At 48.3% G+C, this 3,961-nt stretch overlaps 1 protein-coding gene across 3 annotated transcripts in view; it reads right to left on the bottom strand.

The window, feature by feature from the left end:
* Positions 1-2,283, bottom strand: part of KHDRBS1 (KH domain containing, RNA binding, signal transduction associated 1) — a 70,643-nt gene extending 68,360 nt beyond the window's left edge. For all 3 annotated transcript variants that reach the window (XR_001005374.1, XR_001005375.1, XM_011974032.1), the window contains exon 1: positions 2,152-2,283. Coding sequence is in view for 1 of the 3 variants with exons in the window: in XM_011974032.1 (XP_011829422.1) it covers positions 2,152-2,245 (94 nt within the window). In the remaining 2 variants the exon portion in view is untranslated. The remainder of the gene's footprint in view (positions 1-2,151) is intronic.
* Between the last annotated feature and the right edge of the window lie 1,678 nt (positions 2,284-3,961).

The raw sequence follows: 3,961 nt of genomic DNA, 5'->3' as shown, positions 1-3,961 counted from the left end.
CGCCTGGCTAGTTTTCTGTATTTTTTAGTAGAGACGGGGTTTCACCGGGTTAGCCAGGATGGTCTCGATCTCCTGACCTCATGATCCGCCCGTCTCGGCCTCCCAAAGTGCTGGGATTACAGGCTTGAGCCACCGCGCCCGGCCCAACTTAGGCAAATTATTAATCTCTGGGTGCCTTGGTTTCCTCATCTGTAAAAATGAGGATAATAAAAAGTTCTCATTTCATAGGTTAAATATTTAATGTAAAGTGCTCAGACCTCAAACATGAAGTCTTAGCTATATTTTTCTTCCATGTGTTCTTTTTTTCTCTCCTTTTTTGCGATGGAGTTTAGCTCTTGTTGTCCAGACTGGAGTGCAATGGCGCAATCTGGGCTCCCTGCAACCTTCGATTCCCAGGTTCAAGCGATTCTCCTGCCTCAGCCTCCAAAGTAGCTGGGATTACAGGCATGCGCCACCACGCCAGGCTAATTTTGTATTTTTAGTAGAGACGGGGGTTTCACCATGTTGGTCAGGCTGGTTTCGAACTCCTGGCCTCGTGATCCGCCCGTCTGGGCCTCCCAAAGTGCTGGGATTACAGGCGTGAGCCACCGCGCCCGCCCCTTCCATGTGATCTTACCAGAGCTTAAATACTACTATTCTATCTTCTCAAAGTCTCACTTCCTCACAATGGGTTGCGACTTCACTGCAATCCCCTTGCAAGATAATTCAGAAATACCTTAAAAGCCAGGCTCAACATATACTAACACTTACCCATGCTAGAAAGAATTCATACATCCCAAACCAACACTACCTCAACCACACTTCTCCAATTTCAGTTGGGTTTAAAAAAAAAATACATCCAGAAAGCCCAGGTTAAAAATAAAGAGCACTCCTCTCTTAGCTAAGCAGTGAGGGAAGGCTGAAAATTCTAAGTAACTTTTAAGGATCAATAGTTTTTGACAGTTATCTTAAGAAAGCATATAAAAGATGAACACCACACCGGTAAAGATCCCTTACCTTACAGTGTTGGGAGACAGAGAACAAAGAGAGGGAGATAATATTTTCATAATCAACTGTCCATTATATTAACCTTCCCAAAGAGTCCAACTACTCATTCAGTGTTGAAGAATGTGAATTTTTACTTGCTTACTAAAATTTAGGTATCATAAGAAATATTTATTAAAATAATGTTTTAACTTGAAGCGAAGGTCACACAGCTTTAGGGAAAAATCAGAGCGACTAGGTGATTGGCCAGTGCTGATCAAGAAAAGAGCGCTAATCTACAGAACAAAGACTCTCATTTCTAATTTATTTCACTACTGAATCAAAAATGTAAAAAAACAGCAACAAAAAGACTAAGTCTTTCAGTACAAGCATCATGCCACTTCTCTCAATTTCTCTCCATCTCGTTGGGAAACGTTATGTGAACTACGCGGGAGACCCTATCGTCCCATTTCACTGTCTCTAGGGTTATTTCACTCCTTTTTCCACGATAGTGAACACACGCTGTAAAATGAAAGAGGACAACCTTCAGGCTCAGTAGCAATTCTCACTTTATCAGCCTTAGTCGGAAATCTGATTCGGAAACCTCAAGTTCCGATCCCATAAATCGCTCCTTCCTCCCAGCAACTTAAGCTGCGGTTACCGCTAAGTCCGGCTCGGCCCCAGCGACAGCGAGGCGCTGGACAGGGTATTCCAGCCTCACCCCACCTCACCTCGGCCCTTCCTCCCACGGTCCCTCCCCGCTCCGGCTGTCTTCACTTCCTACACCTCGGTCGAGGCGCTCATCGCCACCCGCGATCAAAAAGGGTTTCCCTTCGGGAAAGGGGGAAATACAGGTTAATTTCTGGAAGAATCTGTGCGCCCGGCAGCCGCAAGAGGAGGGAGGAGGGAAGAGTCGGGAAAGGGGCGGGGAGCTCAGCACCATCCATCAAGACGTTAGCGCTAGGAGATCGCGAAGTAGCCTTTGGGCCTCCACTGCAGCCTAGAAATTCTCCCACGCACTCCGGGTTGAGGTGGGAATGTGGAATCCAGGCTCCCAAAGATGAGGATGACACCGGAGCTCCCGACTGCCTCGGTCCCGAGGGGGCGGGAAGCGAGAGGAACAAAGCCAGGGCCACTCATGCCCCAGGATGGCCGGGCGACCCAGAGGGACCCAGGAGGCCCCCTTACCTGCCGTCAGCAGCTGCATGGCGTGAGTGAAGGACGGGTCGAGCGAGTCCTTCTCGGCCATGAGTTCTGGCAGGTACTTGTTCTCCGGCTCCATCTTCACCGAGGCTGTGGCCGAGGGGGGCAGCAGCGGGGCTGTCTCTTATACACATCTAGATGTGTATAAGAGACAGGAAGTGGGGTGGGGGGCGGTCACCGAAGTAAGGAAATAAAAGGAGACTGCCGTGAGGGACACGGAAAGGGGAGGGAGAGAGAATTGAGACCGCCTGGTGAGGAAGACAGGAGGGAGAAAGGAAGGCTAAGGGAGAGTCCGATGCAGGAGGGGAAGTTGGGGAAGGGAAACCTGGAGGGAGAAATTGAGAAAGGACGGCTGGGTGGAAACTCTGAAGGCTACTGGAGGACATGAGCTAAGAGGGATGGCTCGGATCAGAGATCTGAAGTCTAGCAAAGAAAAGGGCTCCAGACATAGGGAACACAAGAAGTCGTTTCCAGTATATGTATTTCCAGTATTAGATCTCTTCCAGTCGGTTCTAAAACGGTTGCCGTTGTTGGTCAGGGAAATTTTAAGCAGCATTTTAGCTCTTTTTATATATTTTACTGCTTTCTCTGAATTGTGTTTTGTTTTGCCGTTGTCATTGCCAATTAAGTGATTCTTCTGCCAAAAAGTGGAGTAGAGACCAGATCCTTAATCCACGTTGCTTGCATCATTAGGGTGGCTCCTTCTACCACTCCAGACTTGCTCAAAGAGACCCTTGCCACTACTCTCAAAGGCCAGATGGCCAGTCTCCCACGGCGTTCTCCACATCCTGGAGTGCTATATGCAGGTGGAGCGTTAGGTCCCTACTCTGTCCCATAAACCATCAAAAGCTTAGTGCTGTCTCTAACTTTTCGTTCCCTCCACAGATTTTTTTCTTCTTCCATTTAAAGCACTCACTCCCATCTTTTTTTCTTCTGGATCAGTTCTCCTAATGAGCCCACACTTTTCAAAAGTCTTTGGGGCCTCGTGCGGTGGCTTATGCCTGTAATCCCAGCACTTTGGGAGGCCTAGATGGGAGGATTACTTGAGGCTAGGAGTTCGAGAGCAGTCTGGACAATGTAATGAGACCTCATCTCTAACAATAAAAAAAAGTTTCCACCGGGTTCGGTGGCTCACGCCTGTGATCTCAGCACTTTGGGAGGCCGAGGTGGGCAAATCACCTGAGGCCAGGTGGAGACCAGCCTGGCCAACATGGTGAAACCCCGTCTCTACTAAAAATATAAAAATTAACGGGGTGTGATGGTGCGTGCCTGTAATCCCAGTTACTTGGGAGGCTGAGGCAGGAGAATTGCTGGAACCAGGGAGGCGGAGGCAGCAGTGAGCCGAGATCGCGCCACTGCACTCCAACCTGGGCAACAGAGCGAGACTCCGTTCAAAAAACAAAAAACAAACCAAAAAAACAAGGGAAAAAAGTTTCTTCGGAAATTGTCTTCTGAGTGCCTGGAAACTGTTGATTTTTGGATGTGAAACTTAGAACCCTTTAACTAGAGAATCTAAAGGCCTTCTTGGGTTAAGGGAGAGGATTTACCAAGTCACCCACAGAAATGAAAACAAAACACACATATCCACATAAATTATATATATGTAATATAAAATATAGGCCGGCTGCGGTGGCTCATGTCTGTAATCCAAGCACTTTGGGAGGCTGAGGTGGGCGGATCACCTGAAGTGAGGAGTTCGAGACCAGCGTGACCAACATGGCAAAACCCTGCCTCTACTAAAAATGCAGAAACTAGCCGGGGGTGGTGGCGGGCACCTGTAATCCCAGCTACTCGG

Source organism: Mandrillus leucophaeus, unplaced genomic scaffold, assembly GCF_000951045.1.
Source record: "Mandrillus leucophaeus isolate KB7577 unplaced genomic scaffold, Mleu.le_1.0 Scaffold141, whole genome shotgun sequence".
Classification (NCBI taxonomy): domain Eukaryota; kingdom Metazoa; phylum Chordata; class Mammalia; order Primates; family Cercopithecidae; genus Mandrillus; species Mandrillus leucophaeus.
The sequence above is the reverse complement of the archived record's forward strand: the minus strand, read 5'-3'. Positions and strand labels throughout refer to the sequence as shown.